Source organism: Nomascus leucogenys, chromosome 2, assembly GCF_006542625.1.
Source record: "Nomascus leucogenys isolate Asia chromosome 2, Asia_NLE_v1, whole genome shotgun sequence".
Taxonomy (NCBI): domain Eukaryota; kingdom Metazoa; phylum Chordata; class Mammalia; order Primates; family Hylobatidae; genus Nomascus; species Nomascus leucogenys.
Window position 1 is genome coordinate 69,901,737 of NC_044382.1, and position 19,821 is coordinate 69,921,557.

The 19,821-nt window shown below is 55.1% G+C and overlaps 2 protein-coding genes across 5 annotated transcripts in view; one reads left to right on the forward strand and one right to left on the reverse strand.

The window, feature by feature from the left end:
- The window catches only part of BRD7 (bromodomain containing 7), a 50,965-nt gene extending 49,498 nt beyond the window's left edge, over nt 1-1,467 (forward strand). For 2 of the 4 annotated variants that reach the window (XM_030797258.1, XM_030797269.1), the window contains exon 17: nt 145-1,467. In XM_030797258.1, the coding sequence (XP_030653118.1) occupies nt 145-200 (56 nt within the window). In that variant the 3' untranslated portion in view covers nt 201-1,467. The remainder of the gene's footprint in view (nt 1-144) is intronic. The other 2 variants (XM_030797278.1, XM_030797285.1) reach the window with 1 other exon arrangement.
- Nucleotides 1,260-19,821, reverse strand: part of ADCY7 (adenylate cyclase 7) — a 44,667-nt gene continuing 26,105 nt past the window's right edge. The window contains exons 9-26 of the mRNA XM_030797244.1: nt 18,823-18,981; nt 18,482-18,614; nt 15,142-15,333; nt 14,734-14,768; nt 14,119-14,202; nt 13,856-13,928; nt 12,434-12,531; nt 10,878-10,962; nt 10,497-10,622; nt 9,640-9,738; nt 8,407-8,600; nt 7,550-7,643; nt 7,155-7,310; nt 6,314-6,460; nt 5,300-5,404; nt 4,956-5,070; nt 4,209-4,333; nt 1,260-3,988 (exon numbers count right to left, since the gene is read on the reverse strand). Of these exons, the coding sequence (XP_030653104.1) occupies nt 3,842-3,988; nt 4,209-4,333; nt 4,956-5,070; nt 5,300-5,404; nt 6,314-6,460; nt 7,155-7,310; nt 7,550-7,643; nt 8,407-8,600; nt 9,640-9,738; nt 10,497-10,622; nt 10,878-10,962; nt 12,434-12,531; nt 13,856-13,928; nt 14,119-14,202; nt 14,734-14,768; nt 15,142-15,333; nt 18,482-18,614; nt 18,823-18,981 (2,167 nt within the window). The 3' untranslated portion in view covers nt 1,260-3,841. The remainder of the gene's footprint in view (nt 3,989-4,208; nt 4,334-4,955; nt 5,071-5,299; nt 5,405-6,313; nt 6,461-7,154; nt 7,311-7,549; nt 7,644-8,406; nt 8,601-9,639; nt 9,739-10,496; nt 10,623-10,877; nt 10,963-12,433; nt 12,532-13,855; nt 13,929-14,118; nt 14,203-14,733; nt 14,769-15,141; nt 15,334-18,481; nt 18,615-18,822; nt 18,982-19,821) is intronic.

Consider the following 19,821-nt stretch of genomic DNA (forward strand, 5'->3'; position numbering starts at 1 on the left):
ATGCGCCTAGTCTTCAGCCTTGGATGTGGTAAAGAAGGGCTCTCCGCAGTTAGGCTTCTAGACGGCAGCTTGACCAACTTCATGTCCCCTTTTTAATTAAAAGGTAAAAACAATGTTGAATTAAGTGATGTCTTTTTCTTTCAGACACTGAAGAACCTAAAAAGACGGATGTTGCTGAGTGTGGACCTGGTGGAAGTTGAGGCCGCCTGGTATTTGATTATATATTATGTACATACTTTTTCATTCTTAACTTAGAAATGCTTTTCAGAAGATATTAAATATTTGTAAATTGTGTTTTTAATTAAACTTTGGAACAGTGAATTTGAATGTTCCAGAGGTTGGACTTGTATTAGGTAATAAAGCTGGACCTGGGACTCGTGAGGAAGGAATGTGCTTGGGGCTGTTGCCATACCTGCACAGCATTCTTTCAAAATAGTGCCTGCCCATGCTTCTTCCTTATGTCCCACAGACAGGACCATCACTAAGAAACGTTCTTAAAACGGCCCCATCCAGTGAGATTTTCCGTTATATGAACATACTTGAAATAATTTTAGAATTTACTACTGTAGTTCTGCCCCTGCATACCCAGTGGGAATGATGCCCTTGTATGGGTAATTAGGCACCTCCCACCCACCCCTGACAAAAGCACACTGGGAGTTTTATAGCACTCACATGGCTAGTGTTCTTTTTTTTTTTTCCATTTTTTAAAGAGTTACTTAGTACTATAGCAAAGTAATAAGCCAAATAAGATAAACTAAGTCATCCTTGAATACATCAGGGAATTACCAGATTACCAAAAGGTGACATTTCTATTTACTGTTTATCTGAAATACAAAGGTCAAGTACCCAAGCAGTTGAACTCTAAGTAGGAGACCACAAGATTCATGGCCCCCTTTTATCAGCAAGCTGAGATAGATAAATGGTGATTTTCCTGAATCTGTATAGAACCTGTTATACACACGGGAAAAAAATCAGGATGGAGATGATAGCCTTGTTCAGTGAACAAATTAAGTTTGAAGGCCCTTATACAATCCTTCTATAAATCACCCAGGCAGGAGGCCATTTGATTTCCATTTTCCTGACTTTGAAAATTAGTATTTAGGAAGAACAAGTAGGGTAAAGGAAAATTAATTCCCGCAAAAGACTTAAAATCTTATGCTAAAAGAGTCGAATTTTCAAGTTGTTTTAGAGTCTACTTTTAATCTCTAGGGAGTTCCTGAGGACTAACAAAATACTTAAATTTAAAATACCTTCAGATATTTGAGTTTTTCAAATTGCTAATTTAATGTATAAAAAGCAGCTAAACACTGGTATTTTATAAAAATGAAGCAGCATTTTGAAACAAATGTTACAGATCTATAAATATTCATTATATAGAATAAACCCTAGTTACTTGCATGCACCACCTCAAATCATATTTCTTTACACTGACTTATTACATACACAAAGTATACAGTGGTTAATGATCTTCTCTTCTGTTAGGAAATTTCCTCAATAAGCCAGAAAACTTCAGGTATTATTTTCACCAGTTAACTCAGGAGAAATTGTAAGGAAGTCCTTGAGCCATGGAGAAGGTCACTTTGTTAGATACTTGTTTCTGTCATAAAACAAAATGACACCAGTAAAGAAATTACTTGGTATTTAAAAACAAGTTCATAAAAAGAAAATACCTGCAGGTAATTTTTATGGTCAGTTATCTTCTATAACCTGAACACTGAAAACTAAAAACTTACAAACTATTATTATCTGAGCACAGCACAGTGCTTTAATTGGAAATAAAAAATGCATGAGTGGTAATCAGTTATTTGTTAAACTCCCAACTGGGGTTTCTGTTACTGAAGAAAAAAACAACTTAAATATTGCAAGAGTACAAATAATGCTGACCTCAGAGAGGCCCAGTGCACTGATGTGTTTCCATGTTATATTAGCAACAGAAACCTTCCTGACTTGCCAGGAGAGCCCCTGCCAGGCAGCCCTGGTCACTGCTAGATCTTGAGAGCACAGATTTCAGTATAGTATTCATGTGAAACCAGCCCTTCATGTAAAAAGTTGTGTAAAAAAGGCAACTTAAGTGAGGCTAATTGCCCTTACCAGCATCGTTGCCATGAAATTCCTTTATACAGCAAGTTCTTCTATTCATACTGATTCCAGTTATGTGCAGCACATCAGAGCTGCCACTAGTCTACCCAGCACCTGTGTGCAAATTAGAATACACCTGCCCTTCCTCGGCTGATAAAGCCGCACATGACACAGCACAGGCAGGCAGGTTCAATTTTCGTCCCCTCCACTGCCACCCCCGCACTTAGCTGTACTCTTAATTTGCAGCCAGGGAGGGCACCTCATCCCAGGATCCCAACAAGTCTGGTCAGTCACCCAATCTGCAACCCTGTATAATCTTGTAAAGGCTCCTGTATGTAAGACTTTGTGTAGAACTTCACGGGGTTCATGGTGACACCTAGCTAAGAATCCCTGCTATGTAGGGAAACTGCATTAGAAATCCTGGCGATGCTGTGGTGATGAGGCCACTGATTGGTTAAGTCAAGTCTTCTGGTTATGAAGTCCATTTAGAAAAAGGCACAGGTAGTTTGGTCATTTCTCACCCTGTTACAGTTAGGTTGACCTTCAATTCCTTGGGAAGTTGAAGCACAGTAAGACACATCCCCAAAACCTGGCTTTTTGCATTTGCCTTGACTCATGCAGTTTCAGAGCAAGAACGGCTCAGCATTTGTGAGGGGGCAGGCTTCCCAGATCCAGGAGCCTCTGCACGCACCCATGCCGAGTAGATCCTTCTAGTTTTGAAGCTCTCCAGAGTTAGCTGTGAAGACTAAAGCAAAGAAGAGATGCATTCACAGGTTGTTCAGGTTATCTCTAAACAGACTCCATTCCTTTCCAGTAAGAAAAGTAAGATATAGTTGAAAGATGGCAGGGGAGAATGCAAAGATGTGTGAGTAATCAAGGAAGAGCTGAAAGGCCGCACCCTTACTTTCAAAGCACCTCTCTCCAGAATGCTTGCCTCACGAGCTGCCTCATTCAAAGGCAAGGCTCCGCTGCTCCCTGCCTTCTTGCTGTGACCACATTCCTCATTCCTCAGGACTGTATCCCCACAGCCAGCTGACGCTAGACAGTAGTCCTCCTTACATGTCAGTGGTTAAAAAGGCAGAGCATACACTGGAGGGAAGAGATTTATGTCTGTCTAGTGTCTAAAAAGTCATTCAAAAGGATAAAAACCCCATTAATGTATTCATTTAAAACAAACACCAGACAAGGCAAAAAGTAACTGTTAATTATGGTGTTTTTCTCTCTACTGTTTGAAACCGTTTACAGATGTAAAACACCCCTTTCAGCTTCATTTACCAGAATGCCTCTGTGAGAAATGCTGTCATTGCCCGGCCCACCAGGGAGAGGGAGTCTCCAATCCGTGCTAGACAGCTCAGCTTACTCCCCCTTGGTGTCTAGAAAAACAGACCTCACTTGTGTGTGCCCACAGGCCACTGAGGTGGGCGCCTGTTTTCATTATGTGCTAAAGTTGCCTCCATAGCACCTCAGGGAACAAAGATCTCAAAGTCAGCCCTGAACCAGTGAACATTCTCCAGCTGCCCTGGAAACTGTTACAGACCAGGCACAGAGATTCTGGCCTCCCCTGCGCATTATGGCTCAGTGGCTGCTTCGAGCCAGAATCTGGTGCATGTGTCTGAGAAATCCTCCAGTGCAGGTCCAAAGAAGCCAACATGCACAGCCATCTGCGTGCCTTTGGGATTGGCGTGGGGCGGAGTCTTCTCCTGGGCTTGCTTCAGGGAAGGAGTATTGGCTTCCCTGCCTTTTCCGAATCCAGCAGGAGCCCTCAGTTCAGCCCCAGCCCCTGAAACTTGGCAGTGTCCGTACAGACAAAGTAAGTCCTCAGCTCGCCTTTGCCTTTGACGTTGATCAGGCCACGGCATTCACAGGAATACCCAAGGCCCTGGAGGATGGTGCAGGTCTCCTCGGTAACCTGAAAAGGAAGAGAGACCTGTTGTCTTCAGAGGCAGGAAGAACACCTGTCGTGGTAGGGACAGATGGAGACTGCCCAGGCACGCAGTCCGCCTTCCCTGGAGAGTGTGATAGCTAGAACCATGGCTGCTGGGTGAGACAGCAGCTCTTAAGCCCAGGTCCCCTCACCTCTGGGGAAGATCTTTTCCCCTTAGTCACCTGCTTCCCCAATGGGTCTTTACCTGGATTTTCCCAAGTTCTCCAGTGCTCTCCATTCGGCTGGCCACATTGACTGTGTTTCCCCAGATGTCATACTGAGGTTTTCGGGCCCCAATCACTCCAGCAATCACAGGCCCATGGTTTATGCCTGAAGACGATGTTTACAGTTACCCAAGCGTGCAGGCAAAGCCTCAAGCTTCTGCCTTTAGGGGAGGCCATAGAACCCATACCCCAGCACAGGACGCGGGGACAAAACTAGAGTGAAGGCTGGGTTGTTGCCCAGAGTCACTGTGATGCAGTTGGGCTTGGGGTGTGAGGAGGGCATTCCCCGGCCAGCTCTTTTTCAGACTCAGAAGCCAGAAGTCTGGGTTTGATGTTAACACTTGTATCTGCTAATCTCCCTTTTAACAAAGAATACTTTGTTAAAAGTATTAACAAAGGCCTGGCTTTGAGCGCAGGCCCGCAACTATTTAGGTTTAGTAACTTTGCTTCCTTCTCTATATTTTAAGGTCACCTGTTTACAGACAATAATTTTGGTTCTCCGTTTTCTGTAGTTACATGTTATTAAAACTCTCAATGGTAACTATATGCTAACTATATGCTTATATAAAACGTCAGAATAATTGTCCAACTGCTGAGCTTGTCAGATCAGAGGGATTTCTAAAACCTTTCGTAATAGATGGCGAGGTGCAGCTGTGCCGCACAGACTGGGTGGACTGGCCGAGAGGCAGGGGCTCCCCACCCGCCCCCCCACCACTGCCCGGGCTCACCGACGCGGAGGCGGAAGGAGTTGAAGGAGTGCCTGTTGATGCCATCCAGCTTACTCATCAGGGCGATGCTGAACTCCACCATGACACCAATGTGGGCATGCTGCCGCTCCAGCTCCTGCGGGACAGGCTGTGGGTCAGATCCTTGCATCTCCAGAGCCCCCAGACCTAGTGGGCCCCGACGCGCCACTCTTGTTGAGGATCCCCACCACTAAAATCCTGAATGAGCCCTACAAGCACCTATGCGCCTCCCCCAGGGCGGGATAAGAACACACCCTTTAGGTAAGGTGACAGGTCACCTTTAAGTGAGGACAGTCAGCTGAATTTCCCCTCTTGGGCTTGAGTACCTGGTTCTCGTGCCCTGAGGCGACGCTGAGCCCTGCAGCTGCCATGTACGTGCTGCCAATGGTCTTGATCTTCTCCACGCCGCTGAACTTGGGCTTCAGTAGGAGCTGCAGGCGAGAAGGAAGTGGTGAAGCAGCCGCCACTCCATAGCCGCAGCCAGGCTGCCCCCGCTCCTCAGGAAGGGTGTGGGGTTCCCTCCACCCATCGCTGCCTCTCGCACACACGTCTCATGGCTGCCCTGCCAGCTGAGCGCATGACTAAGCATGGTGAGGACATGGCCCTTGGCGGCTCCTGCTCTTCCTGTTGTCTCCGTCCCCACACTGTCTCCCTCTTCCCTTCCATCTGTGTCTGCACAGAGCAAACACAGCATTATCTATACAGGAATGTAGAATCTTTGTCTCCAGCAAGGAATTCAACCCAAACTGATTTCCTCTGTCTTGGTTGATAGCGTGGGCTTAGTTGGAAATGAAGCTAAGGGGCCTGAGTCTAATCTTAGCAAGCCGCCCGTCACAGAGAAGATGCCAACGAAATATTTGCTGCATAAAACAGAATGAGAAAGAAATGTGTACCTTTATATTCTGTGTAATATATGTTCCCCCCAGGCGGGCCATGTCGTGTTTCTTTTGTTTTGTTTTTTTGAGACAGAGTTGTGTACTGTTGCCCAGGCTGTAGTGCAGTGGCGTGATCCCAGCTCACTGCAACCGCCTCCCAGGTTCAAGCGATTCTCCTGCCTCAGCTTCCCACGTAGCTGGGACTACAGGCATGCACCACCAAGCCCAGCTAATTTTTTGTATTTTCAGTAGAGACAGGGTTTCGCCATGTTGGCCAGGCTGGTCTCGAACTCCTAGCCTCAAGTGATCCACCCACCTTGGCCTCCCAAAGTGCTGGGATTATAGACCACCTTGCCCAGCCCTGTGTCACATTTTTAAATTGGGTTTTAGGATGGCAGGTGCCACCGCCCGTCCCTCCCCAGCATGGGTGGGGGCTGCTGCGCAAGGCTGGGCTAGAGGCTGTACCTCGTCAAAGTCGGCAATGATCTCATTGAGCAGGCGCAGGCACTCCAGCCCTTCTTTGTTGACATCGCACTCCGTGTAGAACACTTTGAAGTCCGGCACGGAGGCAAACATGACACAGACGCAGTCATAGGACTGATGGTACCAGTCCTGGATGGGAAGAAACCGGACCTTACACCACTTCACCTCTTGAGGGGACAGGGGAAGAGTTCAAGGCCTCTGGAGCAGATGGCACTGAACTGCCCAGCCCAGCTTTCGGGGAGTGGGGAGGGGAGCGGGCTGCATGAGGTTCATCTGGCAGCTGTTAACTGGGTGATTAAGAATCGGGTGGCCAGGGAGGGTCAGACTCAGGTTGGTTTTTTGCTCACAGAAGCACCATGGGTGTTTCCATGTACACATGGGGTGAGAACCTCTGCAGTAGTGGAGGGTAACAGTTGGGAGGTCTTTGTTCTCACTGGGCCTCCGTTTCCTATCTAGAAAACTTGCTACACATAACTGGTAGAAGTATAGACATTTTCATCAATGCAGAATCACAAACCCCTGAACACACATTTCATCCTCGCCACAAGCCTGTGGGGAAGTGCTGTCAGCCCATTTTACAGAGGTGAAGACCAAGGCCTGGGAAAGCAAGTTGCCTTGTCCATGACCACAGTTGAGCCCAGGACCCTGACTCCAGGCCCATACTCTCACAGCTGATCCCATACATTGTCTCCTGGGCATCCCAGTGAGGCCAAGACCTGAGGAAGCCAAGCTCGGCATGCACTCCAGCTCCACACCTTCACCCTACAGACTGTGCCTGGACCCTCGGCCTCCCTGCCCCCGCCCCAGCCCCTTCCCAGCACACCTCGTTTAACTTGTCACCGATAAAGTGGGCGGCCACGTGGGCTGGCAGGACGTTCTCCAGAAGAAGGCGGTTCACGTTCTCCATGGTCTCAAACTCCTCGTGCTCCTTCTTGAACTTCTTCTTCCATAGGCAGTCCAAGCGGCAGTAATAGTCAATCTGCAAATGGCGGGAACATAAGCGCCCCGTCTGCAGGCGAGCGGGGGCCGTGCTGCTGTGCATCTCCTACCTAGGTCTGTCTGTCCCTGGCGTCCTTGGAGCCTCTGGCCAGGGGACCAGTGCTTTCCTGGCAGGACTCTGGTCTTTTCTGCTACTCCACATGAGCCCACCCCACCCCATCTCCAGATGGAGGTGAGGAAAAGCAGGCAGAGCTTGGGTGGGGTGGCCAGCCGCCATACCTGTCTGGAGAGTGTGAGCAGGGTGATGTAGAACAGGACCAAGTAGAAATTGGTCATGGTCTTCAGGTCCTTCCAGGAACAGCTAGCGGTGCCGCTGAATGCGAAGGGAGGCCCAAGTCACTCCCAGCACTCACCACCCCAACCAACTGAGTCATGCTCTCCAGGTGCCACACACACCCAGGGGAAGGGGAAATTGATTCTAAAGTGGGGAGGGGAGAGGTGGGCAGGGACATGGAGGAGCCCTTGTGGGAAACACCTCTGATCTCACCCCTGAATGACCAGAATCAGCTGTGATGAGGGCCTGAAGGGAGCTCCTGGTGAGCCAGGGTCAGTGGCAGGTGGGGTGGGGTGGATGGGTGCCATAAGGATTTTGCAGGTGTGGGGCAGACCCACAGGAGCAGATTCTGTCCTGGGTCCCAGGCTTCCAGCTTTTTTGTTTAGGCGGGCCAGGTCCACTCCTTAATCCACTTGGGACCCACAACCCCTAGAACCACACACCCCAGCCCTGCCAGCGCCTCAGGTATCACCACCTGTCCAGGAAGAGATGGAAGCAACTGCTCCTTCCAGAACTCGAGACCCAGGATGTGGCCCTGAGAGGCACAGAGCTAGAGCTGCAGCCTCCTTCCCTCCCCACCACTAGACTGGCCTGGAAACAGGATGACCCGGTGGCCTCTGTCAGACCAGGGACTTCCTAAAGAACCTGCCAGTGAATCAAATTCCTCGGCTCTGGGCGCTGGAGACCATCTGCCAGCCCCGCCCTGCAAGGTGCCCACTCCCCATGAACACAGAAGCCCCTTGGTGCGAGCAGGCACCAGATGAACAGGCCACCATTGGGATGGGGACGGGTGGGGCCCCACCTGGTGGTGCCGTTGGGATCGGTGAGGTTGCCCAGGCCTTGGCCACAGCAGTCCCACTGCCAGCATGGGGAGAGGTTGAAGAGCACCAGGTAGGCCACCAGGGCCACTGTCAGCAGCACAACCTTTGGCTCCAAGCTCATCCTCAGGAAGACGGAGCAGGCGATGAAGCCCAGGACACAGCTGCAGGTGTAGTACTGAGGGGGCAGGGTGTCACTCAGGACAGGGCCACCCCACCACCTACTCTCGCCACCAGCCCAGCACATACCCCAGAGCCCCACGCCCCGCACCTCAGCATCACGCTCTTGCCTTACCACCTCCCTTCTCAACAAAAAACAGCGAGACCTAAGAGTGTCCAGTGTTTTGTTGTTTCCACTGTAATTTTATTTCTTATGAAGTGAGCTCATTTAAACGGGAAAAAACAGTATGCAGGTGCTGTGGATACAACAGACCACGGTCAAGGTCAAGGCCGGAGCGTGCATGCATCCAAGCTGCCTCCCTGAGTTTTTGTGAGCTTACTCTTCCAAAGGACCTCTGCCCTGCTCAAGATTGTGCTGTGGCTCCCCAGCCCCCAGAATAAAGACCACGCTCTTCACCCCGGCATTCCTGCACCTCCCAATCTGGATCAAGCCTGCCCCTGGCTCCATCTCCCAGTTCTCCCCACTCGCTCTCCAGGAGACAACCCACCCAAAACCCCACTGCTCCCAACACACACCTCGGCTTTTTCCCACACTGTCCCTTGTCCCAGAAACTTTCTGCCCTTTAGAGCCCAGCTCACTGCACCGCCAGCCTCTGAAGCTGCGGAGTCTGCTGTCTGCAAGGCCCTCCAGGCAGAGACCTTGGCCTCTGCCATCAGCCTGTCTGGGCCTGCCCTGGTGCCACCACCTAATGAAGCCCCTCCCTGAGCTGCACATACTCGTGTATAAAACAGCACAGGCCTGTCAGGAAGTGCCCTGACCGGAGACCCCCACAAGGCCAGATGCTCCCCTCACTCCCTGCCCACTCACACAGCCTAGACCAAGCCCGCCAAGGCCAGGACTCCTCACTCCCTTGAGCCAGAGGCCGGCTGGGCCCATGGGGCCCTGCTTTCCCAGCTCTGCAGGAGAGGCTGGTCTCAGCCTCCCACATGCTGTGCTCTCAGGGGTCAGCACCCATGCTTTGAGGGTCCAAACTAAACCTCTGGCAGCAGCAGCCCCACTCTGAATGAGGCCACGGAGCCGGGCCCGGCGCACTCACCGGGAGGGGCTCGCACAGGGCTCTTGTCTTGCTGCTTGTGGCCGGTAGGCCTGTCTCATTGCCAACAGGCAGCTCTGGGACTGGGAAAGGCATCAGGGGCTGTAGAGGAGACAGGTCCCCATCAGAGTTAGTCCAGGAACAGGAACACTGGAACCTGCCCAAGCCATGCAAGGTGGGCCCCAGGCAACCATGAGTATCACAGCAGCCTGAGGTTTCACATTGGGCTCAGCTCTGAGCACGGCTCAAGCCGCCGTGCCAACTCCCCACAGCAGCCGTCAGGTTCAGAGGGCAGAGGGGCTAGGAGATGAGGGCGCAGTCACCCCCAGAGCGGCAGCGGCCAGGGGGAGGGGCTGGGACCAACATTTTCAACCTCCCCAGGTGACCCTGAGGGAGGTGGTCACAGGAACACATTCCAAAAACCCAGGGTCCAGGCCAGAGAGGTGAGGGAGAGGCCCTAGCCTGGGATGCAGGGTCTGGGAGGGAGGTGGACAAGTGTCCCGCAGGCTGCTTTCTGCAGCACTGAGCCTCTGAGCACCAGCAGAGCAAGGGTTCATCCCCGAGAGGGGAAACTGAGTCTCAGAAGGGCCATGAAGAATGAATGGGGTGTCAGGATGTGGTGGCTCAAGGCATCACATCCTCCTAGGGCTGCCCACACAAGCTCTCTGGGCCCCCAAAGTCCTCATTTGAAAACCCAAAGCTGAGGAGCCCTGAGTCTGCAAAGGGGAACCCCCCACATCCACCTGCTGAGCTCGGGGGAGAGGTCAACCAGAGGCAGCTTTTAAGGCCACACTGTAGGCGTCCCAAATCTGGAGGTCTCCCTCTACCCAGGAGGCCTGCCTCCCCACCCCAGCACCCACCAGGTTGATGATGGCCACAGTGAGCAGGCTGCCGATGGTCAGGACGGCCAGGGTCAGCCTCAGCAGGGGCTGCGTCTCCACCCTCTCAGAGATAGTGCAGAGTGTCCCCTGGGCTGGGCAGCACCTCTGTGGGGTAACAGGGTCAAGTCACCCAGAGCAAACAGCCTGGGCAAGGAGGGCTGGTCGCTGGCAGCCTGGGGAGGGGTACCCTCGGGAGAAGCCTCCAGGGCACTCAGGAAATTGTCCCCGAGACAGGAGAGATGGGCACCCAACCTTGACCAGAGCAGGGGCTCAGCCCGGCCAAGCTCACCAGGGAGGGCTCCTAGGCAGGCATCCCGAGGCAGGGAGGGAGGGCCCGCGGGGCCAGACCTCCCCACTTACCGAGAACTTGGTGGCAAAGCACAGGCCCAGCACCAGCCCCAGTACACAGGCCACCAGCCCGAAGGACACACCCAGTGCCGCCGTCCTGGAGAGGAGGGAAGAACCTCAGTTCTGCCTAGGGCCTTCTCCCCAGAACCACTGCCCCCACCAATCCTCCGGCTCACAGCCACCTGTCCCCACCCCACCTGGTATTCTGCCCACAGCAAAGGGGACCTGTGAAAACTGTGGCCCAGCTGCCCCATGGGCAATACACAGGGCCCAGCTAGATCATGAAGACTGAGATCAAGACCATATCACTCCTTTTGGTCCAAGTGTATAAGAAATGAGCAATGTCTCTGCAGCTTTTAGACTCAGAAAAAACTGTAAAAACGCATTCCCTATTATGTCTTTCTTCATTTTTTTTTTTTTTTTTTTTGAGATGGAGTCTCGCTGTGTCACCCAGGCTGGAGTGCAGTGGCATGACCTCAGCTCACTGCAACCTCCGCCTCCCAGGTTCACACCATTCTCCTGCCTCAGCCACCCGAGTAGCTGGGATTACAGGCGCCAGCCACTACACCCAGCTAATTTTTGTATTTTTGGTAGAGACGGGTTTCACCATGTTGGCCAGGCTGGTCTCAAACCCCTGACCTCGAGTGATTCGCCCCTCAGCCTCCCAAAGTGCTGGGATTACAGGTGTGAGTCACCACACGCAGCCTCCCTATTATGTCTTTATTAAGCATAGCCAAAACCACAATCCTGGTCGATGCTTTGGCCTAACTACTCTTCTAGAAAGCACCAAGTAGCTGACCTTAGATCCCCCTTCCCTCCGACTTCACCCCCATCCCTATACCCCACCAGCAGGGCCCTAGAGCCAGAAGCATGAATCTCAGTGACTTTTGGATAAACCATTAACCCTCTGTGCCTCAATTTCCCTGTATATAAGAGAGAAAGGATGGCGCCTATAGTTTTCAGAGTCTATCCTCCTAGCACTCCAAACACCTAAGGCAAGGGCTGTCAACCAAAATGCCTGCAGGCCACACATATGACAGGTGACTGAGGAGAGAGACGTTAGGGAGTAGGGAGGCCTGTGACAGAAAAACACACATTCTATTAAAAAGAAGTGTTGGCCGGGCGTGGTGGCTCACGCTTGTAATCCCAGCACTTTGAGAGGCTGAGACGGGTGGATCACGAGGTCAGGAGATCGAGACCACGGTGAAACCCCGTCTCTACTAAAAATACAAAAAATTAGCCGGGCGTGGTGGCGGGCGCCTGTAGTCCCAGCTACTCGGAGAGGCTGAGGCAGGAGAATGGTGTGAACCCGGCAGGCGGAGCTTGCAGTGAGCCGAGATTACGCCACTGCACTCCAGCCTGGGCGACAGAGCGAGACTCCGTCTCAAAAAAAAAAAAAAAGAAGTGTTGGTAACTCAAGGTGTGCAGCCACAACCCCTGGTCCAGTTGCTGGGACCCCAGCAGCTGACCCCTTCCAGCCCAAATCACATAGCTCCTTGCAGGTTCACGGTCACCTTCCAGCCTGGATCCCAGCAGGTTGGACCCCCACACCCCTCCCCACAACTGACCTGGGCATGAGCAGGACATGGATGAGCAGGATGCAGATGAAGATCAGGCTGGCGCAGGCAAAGTCGTGGCGGGCCCGGGGAATGGGTGCCAGGCGGTACTGGGGGCAACAGAGACTGTGAGGGGTGGCCACCTGCAGTGCCACTTGCCCACCCTGCCTCCAGTGAATCAGCTTTAAAAAAACACCTCCCTGCTGGGACAGTGGCTCACGCTTGTAATCCCAGCACTTTGGGAGCCAAGGAAGGAGGATCACTTGAGCCCAGAAGTTTGAGACCAGCCTGGGCAACACAGTGAGACCCCATCTCTATTTTTAAAATAATTAAAACCCTCCCACCCTCCTGCAGTTCCAGGTGATGTTACACTTGGTAAGTTTCGTCTGTTTCCATTCTCAGCTTTTTCCTATTTGAAGACAATGCCTTCCCCTCCCCTACGCCACCCGTCTCTCTTTCCAAGGTCCCTGCAGAGCTCATGGCCCCAAGTACATGGACAGGAGCCAAGTCTGAGCTTCCGGGGCTGTCCTCACCTCAAACCAAGAAGCTGGCAGGTAGGGAGACCATCCCGCCCCCCCACCCCCACCCCCACCTCCACCCCGGCACCATCACAGGATCACAGCTCCAGAAGGGTTCCTGCTGCAGGGAAGGAAAGCAGGCTCGGTGGCCCTGGCCACACTAGCCACACCCTGCCAGGTCACTTGGCCAGCAGGTTTCCTCGTGACCTCACCTAGGAAGCCCCCAAACTCAGGGAGCCCCACAAGAGGAAATACCCCCAAACTTGAACTCTGGGCACCATTTCCTCAGGCTGAGGAGGGAGAGGGGTACCCCTGGAGCACCAAGGGCCGGGACTGTCCTCTCTGACGGGCCACACCTGAAGCTGGGGACAGGCTCTGAAGCCTCCGAGAGCCAGTTCCCTCTCTGTGAAGTGGTATAGCAGCACCCCGGGCTGGCCGTGTGATGGTTAAATTATATAATGTGGGTGCCGAGGACGCTGCGAGAACCCAGAAGGCGCTCAGTAAAGAAATGGTCATTATCAATACAAAAAGCTCGTAGCAGCAACACAAGACACTGATAACTGAGCTTTGGGTTCTCGTCTCATTGCAAGGCCAGTGCCGTCAGCCTGAGGCATCCATGCCAGGATCTGCTAAGGCTTTGGCACTGGACGGAGCAGAAGTCTTGCAGACCCATGGAGGCAAATCTCTGATGGTGCATTTGGGTCATGGAATGAGGCCGACAGGAGAGAGCCAGGCTGGCACTGCACTGGCTCCACCCCTGCCCCCGCCCAGGAGCAGCTGTGGATTCTCAGTGCCCCTCCCCTAGCCGGTCTTGGGAACGCAGGCTGCCCCATGACCTGCGCCCCCCACCCCACCCCAGGCCTGGAGACCCCGTCCCTCTGAGGGGTACGGGGAGGGGGCTGCTGGGGGCCCTCACCTCGCGCTCAAAGCTCTTCTCCAGGAAGATGGACCCGAAGGTGTAGAAGTCATCGGACTTGGAGCAGCAGGGCCTGTGGGCGGGGGCAGCTGCAGTGAGATGGGGGCTGGGAAGGGGTCCATTCCCTCGGGAGGTGGCAACAGGCAGGGGGAAGGAACAAGGCTGGGCCACCAGGCATGGGGTATGAGATGGGCCTGCCCATATGGGGGACCCCTATCCGAGGGGGAGAAGAGAGGGGGTTGGGCAGAGGTCTCAGACCTCACCTCGTGGAGCTGAGCCCCTCGATGGCTGACAGCATCTCATCATCGTACGAGTCATCCTCCGACCGCCCCTTGGGGGACATGCTTCTGGAATCCGATACCCACAACTGCATCAGCACAGGGACCACCTCCAACTCTCCCAGAGGAGGGTGTGGACGTGGACACCAGTGGGGTCCCAGAACCTCAGGTGGGATGGTGAAGGAATGGATGGGTCCCACTGAGGCCCAGAGAGGGCAAGTGAGGACCCAGCATGGCCCAGCTGGCCAGCAGCCCAGCCAGAGGCAGAGGGCAGACCCGAGCCCCAGTCTAAGGCATCTTCGGCTACACCCCTGGGATTGGCATGGGGACCAGGACACCCACAGCCATCTTCTTCCCTTCCACCGACTCCACTGACCCCGCCAGGGCACCACACAACAGGTGCTCCATCATGTGGCCATGTAGAAGGGCCAGGGGCCAGGAAACTCTGGTTCCTAGAAATGCTTTGACCCAAGCCCTGGCCAACTTCACAGAGGTCCTGGGCTGGGCCTTGCAGAGCTGCACTAGACAGAGGCTGGTCAGGGCAGCCTGCTTGGAGGAGGTGGCTGCAGCAGGACTTGGCCAGGAGGGCAGGGCACACACCTGTCTGGGGTCCGGCGGTGGCGCTGGGGAATGCTCTGAAAGAGAAGGGAGGAAAGGATACAGTCATTCCCCAGAACACTGGGCCCTGAAGGCCACTGCTGGGCCAGGTTCAGCCCCTCCGGCACTTGATACACAGGACAAGGTGTCGGGGTCGTCCAAGCCACAGACATCCTGACTATAGCTGAGCGTGGTCCAGGCATCAAGGAGGACAGGGATGTTCCTGGCCATCCTGGAGTATTCTCCAAATGCCTTTGCTTCCTCTCCAGCCCCAGGAGGTGGGGCAGAGGCTGTGGCCATTTTACAGATGGGGACAGTGAGGCTGAGGGGGCGGGAGATCTTCAGCACTCACTCTCCTGGCCCTGACTTGGGGCCCCAATCCCTGGCTCTCTGGGCGGGAGGGGGACCTACCTTAGGCCTCCGCCCATTGGGGACGGGGGTCTCACCACTGCTCACGCTCTCACGGTGGTTGAGATGCGCAAAGGGCCGTGCCGCCCCCCAGGACTCGAGGTACCGGGTCATGCGCACTGACGCCCGCATCTTCAGGGCCGCATCCCCCTTGGGCCTGGGGAGGTGTTGGCTGGGCGGGGGTGGCTGCTGGCTCTGCGGGCAGACATGGACATGGGCCTGTGCCACCTCCTCCCCTCTCAGCCCAGGAAGGGGCCGCCACCCCCATCCGGCTCTCCCTGAAGTGTGATGCCACCCTGAGCCCGTGAAAAAATAAACAGCAAAGAAGTTGCTCAACCTGCAGTCCCCTTGGAGAGCGGCTGCCCTTGGGGACTGGCCAGCCAAAACCTGGTGCACTCTGAGGCCAGGTCATATGGGGTCCCAGCTCGGTGCCCTGGCCCTGCCCCAGGCCGAGAAGAGGCTAGTGGGTACCCACCACTGTACCCAACCTCATACCCTGCTCTGCCTCCCCAGGGAGAGAGGCATGGCTCGGGTCCCAAGCCTGAGGCCCCACTGCCCTTGAGGCTCCTTGGAACCAGAGAGTCCCTGGGGCCTAAGCACCCATCAGCTCGTCCCCAGGAGGCGCCTGGGAAAGCCACAGGCATCCTACCCTGCCCTCCCACGTGTGGCCGGCACGCGCTCGCTCCTTCCTGTGGGAAGCGGCCAGGAGGAAGAGGGGTGCTAGCCGCCCCGAGAAATGGCCAAGCCAGAGGCCAGCCAACCCCCAGGGCAGCGATCCAGGGAGTTCCATTTGTGTGGCCCCCAACCACAGATGGCACAGGGCCATCACCTGCCATGTGCCAGCGAGACTCAGCCTCATGCTGGACACTCAGTAGCTCAGCCAGGCCCTGAATGCACGGCCAGCCCTACGCGCCCCCACTCATGCCACAGACCTGAGACCCGCCCCCGATCCAAGAACACATGTCTGAGGCCTTCACCAGTTGGGGTGGCCAGACAGGACTGGAAAAGGGACAGGGAAGAGAAAGACCCGCAAGGCCACCAGAGATGAGCTTAAGCCGGCTCCAGGTCTGCTGAGTCTCTCCTTAGCCCCTGAAACATTCCTCTGCCTCCGGAAGTCCTGTCTCCAAGGGCCCCGCAAACACCCCATGGACAAGCCTCCACAGCTACAAGCACTCGCTAAGCCACAGCGCAACTTTCCTGGAAACCTCTCACCTCCTTTTGGGATAGAAACATTTTTAAGCCCTTAGCTGCGTCTATCTGCCTAGCCACGGGAGCCACGTGGAATTCAGCCTTGGCGAGTGTCCCAGAGCAGCAAGAGCACGCTGGCCCTGTGGTGAGCAACCTGGTGGGGGTGGGCGCATCTCTCTGTCCCCTCCTCCATTGTGGCAACTCTGCCTACACAGCACCTAGCCACTCAAGTTCAAGGTTACTGGCACTTAGCAGAGAATCCAGACACCCCAGCCCCGAGAAACAAATAAAAAGCAGAAACGAAAATTAGATTCCTCAGTTCTGAGCAAACACATGCCTACTCGGAATGGGTATGGCATTGGTATGAGCCCCACTGGGGCAGCTGCAGCCACCATCCAGTCCACAGGAGCCCACCTTGCCCCAGCCAGGCCACGCAGCGATGGCGTGAGGCAGAGCCCATAGAAGCCAGTGCAGAAAATCCACCTCCATGTCAAAAACAGGAGCTACAGACGAGCACCCTGCACACAGGAGGGATGTCCCCAAGGTAGGAAAAATGCAGGGTGCACGACCATGGGGCCTGCCACTGCCACCTTAGCAAGAAGGGTGGGGGGACTCGCAGTTCACTCGGTGTCCGTGAAAATCCCCGTGGAGGGAATACAAGAAACTCACTGCACAGGTCCCCTCTGAGATGTGCCAGCTGGGGACAAGGACTTTCTACAACACGCCCTTCACATCTTTTGAAATTTCAACTGCATGAATGAATGAAGTTAAACAAAAAACGGGGTGGGGTGGGGTGGGGGGAAGGTGGGGCTGCCAGATAAATACAACTGCCCAGTTGAGTACTGCGTGCAACACTTATGCAAAACATGATTTACGGTTATCTGAAATTCAAGTCGGCCCAGGCAGCCTGCAGTTTTCCCTGCTCAACCTGGCAGCCTGCAGGGGTGGATTTTGGAGCCTCCTGGGTGAGGAGCTCTGCTTCACTCATTCAAGGGCTATCTGAGCACCAGCTTCGAGCTGGGCACCCATCTCAGCACGGGGTGGGGGGCTGCAGCCTGGAGAGGAGGAGCCCCCCGGCATGGCACTCACGCTGACAACAGACAAGGAAAATGGATAAACAAGCAAGGGCATTAGGGACGGAGGGAGGAGTGTTTTGGGTGCAGGGACCTGTGGGTGCCACCACCGTGGTAGTGGAAGGGCAGGAGGAGACCAGGTGGGGTGAGGGGGACAGGAGAGCAGGGGAAGGGGCTTGGAGGGGCGGGGCCTTGGAGGGGCGGGGCCATGGCCGGGGTACAGGGCGAGGATCAGGGCCCTATTCTAGGAGGGTGGTGGAGTGGGACACAGGTACCAGGAGGGGTTTTCCCAGATGCTGGCTCAGTATGGATGGTGCAGCACTGGGGGTGCTGGAGGCAGAGTGAGGCCAGGAGATGTGTAGGGAGGCTCACAGGCCAGCCCTTGGTCCCCCAGGGTCTGGCAGTCGGGCCAGCCCCAAGGCACAGCCAGGACCAGAGTGAAAGGAGCCACTCGCTGGCTGGGCTGACATTCTTGAGCAAGCCTCAAGGATGATTCACAGAGCCGTGGCCAGACGTGCCGGACTCCCTCAAGCAGGCCAGGGGCAGGCAGCAGCCAGGCCGAGGCAGGCCCCATCTGGCCAGGGCAGTGCAACTGCCTCCCCCACCGTGGGGTCCTGGAGCTACCAGGGGACCTGCGGCCAGTACCCAGGACACTCCGAGGCTCCTGCCCAGTGGCTCCCAGACCACTCCCTGCTTTCCTGAGTTTCATCCAAAGCTTGTTTTGAAAGTATGTCTCTCGGAAATCTGGGAGATTAATAACCACCTCATGGAAAATAAACCAAGAGTGACGAGAATACATAGAATGCTGTGATGTGCCGGGTGCGCCGCGAGGGCCTCGCTCGGATTAGCTCCTTCTGGTGAGGCAGGCGCTGTTTTCCCATCACATAGAAAAGAATGGAGGCCCAGGGAGTGGCTACTCGGTGCCTAGAATGTGCCTGGGAACAGGGAGCTCACTCCTGCCCAGGCAGGGCCCTTCCCCACCTCTCCCTCCATGGGGATCTCCCCCAAGGTGCGGGCCAGGCTCCCCAGGGCCCCTCCAGTCCCTCCGGGTCCCCCCAGCTGCAGCCTCCGAGCCCTCGTACCCGGGGGTCGATGACCAGGTAGGTGCGGATGTTCATCTCCTTGAGGTAGGGGTCCCGCTGCTGCCCGTGCCCATCCTCCACCTCGTATGCCTCATCCAGGTGCTTCAGCGTCGCCTCCGTGATGTGCACCCGGCTGTGGGAGACCCAAGTCAGGCAGAGCCTTGGGGCCCAGAGAGGGCTGGCATCTACCCAGGGACGCACAGCAGGCAGGCCCGGGCCTCAGGCCAGCTTTTCTACATTCATCTCTCCCTCCACACCTGACCCCCACCCCCAACCGCAGAACCCTCCATCCACAGCCAGCCCCAGGCCTCTGTCCCTGCCGCTACCCAGCCCAGCCTCACCCGGGTACTCCGGCTGCCTCCATCCGGTTGGCCAGGGACACGTCGTGGGACCACACGTCATACTGCCACTTGCGCAGCCCGATGACCCCGCACAGCACATTCCCAGAGTGTATGCCCACACGCATGTTGATGTCCACGCCCGTGGCCTCCCGCACCTGCCTGGGGCAGAGTGGCCCAGTCACCCCAGCCCTGCCTAAGCCCTGGGACAGGCTGAAGCTCCCAGGTGTGGGGTGGGTACAGGGCAGCATGTGGGAACAGGGCAGGCGCTCAGCCCACGGGAGAGAATGTTCTCAGCCTGATGGGGCTGCCTCTTCAGGAAGAGCTGAGTGCCCCATCCCTGGGAGCATACAAGTAGGTGTGGCCACACCTGACCTCAAGGGCTAGGTAGGAAGGAGGAGGAATTCCAGCTAGTCACTACAGCCCATGTTGATGGACCTAAAATACCATCACTGGGTGTTTTCCCTGCCCAGCAGCACTGGCTGGGTTTTAAAAGTTTACTGGGGGCCGGGTGTGGTGGCTCATGCCTGTAATCCCAGCACTGTGGGAGGCTAAGGCAGGCAGATCACCTGAGGTCAGGAGTTTGAGACCAGCCCGGCCAATATGGTGAAACCCTGACTCTACTAAAAATATAAAAATTAGCCGGGCATGGTGGCAGACGCCTGCAGTCCCAGCTACTTGGGAGGCTGAGACAGGAGAATCGCTTGAACCCAGGAGGCAGAGGTTGTGGTGAACCGAGATGCGCTCTGGGCAACACAGCTAGACTCCGTCTCAAATAAATTAAGTTTACTGGTGTCTACAGAGGGGGTCCAGGAACCACCCCAAACCTAGCATAGACAAGGAACACAGGGGCCCAGACCATGGGCACCTTCTATGCCCCCCCAATCCCTGGGAAGTAGGGGCCCTGGGAGTTGGCACCACTGAGCACAGGAGTGGAGCCCCACAGGAGAGCTTCCTTGGGGCACAGGGGACCCCCAAGACAGGAACAGAGCCTGAGTCCCC